The 1,322-nt window shown below is 61.1% G+C and overlaps 1 protein-coding gene across 1 annotated transcript in view; it reads left to right on the top strand.

Moving 5' to 3' along the window:
- The window catches only part of SMARCD2 (SWI/SNF related, matrix associated, actin dependent regulator of chromatin, subfamily d, member 2), an 8,524-nt gene extending 7,297 nt beyond the window's left edge, over positions 1-1,227 (top strand). Inside the window, exons 8-11 of the mRNA XM_009999338.1 lie at positions 237-334; positions 570-705; positions 843-965; positions 1,069-1,227. Coding sequence (XP_009997640.1) covers positions 237-334; positions 570-705; positions 843-965; positions 1,069-1,227 — 516 coding nt within the window. The remainder of the gene's footprint in view (positions 1-236; positions 335-569; positions 706-842; positions 966-1,068) is intronic.
- Positions 1,228-1,322: the final 95 nt, after the last annotated feature.

The following is a 1,322-nucleotide window of genomic DNA, read 5'->3' as shown; positions in this document are numbered from 1 at the left end:
AGCCTGGGCTGCTGGGAGGTGTCCCTGCCCATGCAGGGGGGTGGGACTGGATGAATATTAAGGTCCCTTCCCACCCAAACCATCCTATGATCCTATGAATTCCTGCCCTTCCCCAGGCTCTGCTTTGCATCCATCAGCTTGACATGCCCCAGCCAGGGCTGGGCAGGTGTCCCTTGGCAGGGGGGCTGGCAGAGCCCCTGCTGGGACCTCTCACCCTCTGCTCTGCCCCCTCCCAGATCTTCAACTGCATCCGCATGCGCTTCTCAGAGATCCCCATGAAGCTGGCAGGGCTCCTGCAGCACCCAGACCCCATCATCATCAACCACACCATCAGGTAGGGATGGAGGGGGGTGGGGGGCACTGCTCCTGGGGGGAGGGGGCTCCTCCCCAGCAGGAGGTACCTGCAGGGTCTACAAGGTCTTCATCTCAAAGCACAAGTCACTCGAGAGGGGAAGAATCAGCCCAAGACACTTGGGGGCTCCTTGGGGCAGTCGTGGTGCTGTCAGGGGGGGGTCCCAGCACCCCCTCACCCCCCTTTTTTCCCCTTTCTGACCCCCCTTTCCTCCCAGTGTGGACCCCAACGACCAGAAGAAGACAGCCTGCTATGACATTGACGTGGAGGTGGATGATCCCCTGAAGGCTCAGATGAGCAACTTCTTGGCTTCCACCACCAACCAGCAGGAAACTGCTTCCCTGGATGCCAAGGTTTGGGGGGGAGACACACCTGGGATTCCTGGGATGCACCCCCAGTTTGGGGGCAGCTGTGGCCTGTCCCCAGGGCTGGGGGGGAGGGGGGTGACACTGCAGCCTCTCCCCCCCCCCGACCTTTGTCATCTCTTTAGATCCATGAGACCATCGAGTCCATCAACCAGCTGAAGACTCAGCGCGACTTCATGTTGAGCTTCAGCAACAACCCCCAGGATTTCATCCAGGAATGGATCAAATCCCAGAGGAGGGACCTGAAGGTGAAACCACCCCCCCCAACGCCCCCCCCGGGGGGAGGGGATGGACAAGGAGGGTCCATCCCTGCTGCTTCACCCCTCCGTGTTCCCACCCCTGTGTCCTCAGATCATCACGGATGTGATCGGGAACCCCGAGGAGGAGCGAAGGGCCGAGTTTTACCAGCAGCCCTGGGCACAGGAGGCTGTGGGGAGACACATCTTTGCCAAGGTGGGGGGCTGGGGGGGACACCCCCAGGTGTGGGGCAGCCCCTTTTCCCCTTCCTGACTCCCCTATTCCTGACCCCCTTTTCCTGACCTCCCTTTCCCCTTCCTGACTCCCCTTTTCCCGTTCCTGATCCCCTTTCTACTTCCTGTCTCCCC

The sequence above is a fragment of the Chaetura pelagica genome, unplaced genomic scaffold, assembly GCF_000747805.2.
Source record: "Chaetura pelagica isolate M959 unplaced genomic scaffold, ChaPel_1.0 scaffold625, whole genome shotgun sequence".
NCBI classification, from domain to species: Eukaryota; Metazoa; Chordata; class Aves; order Apodiformes; family Apodidae; genus Chaetura; species Chaetura pelagica.
This window is presented reverse-complemented; position numbering and strand designations above follow the sequence as displayed.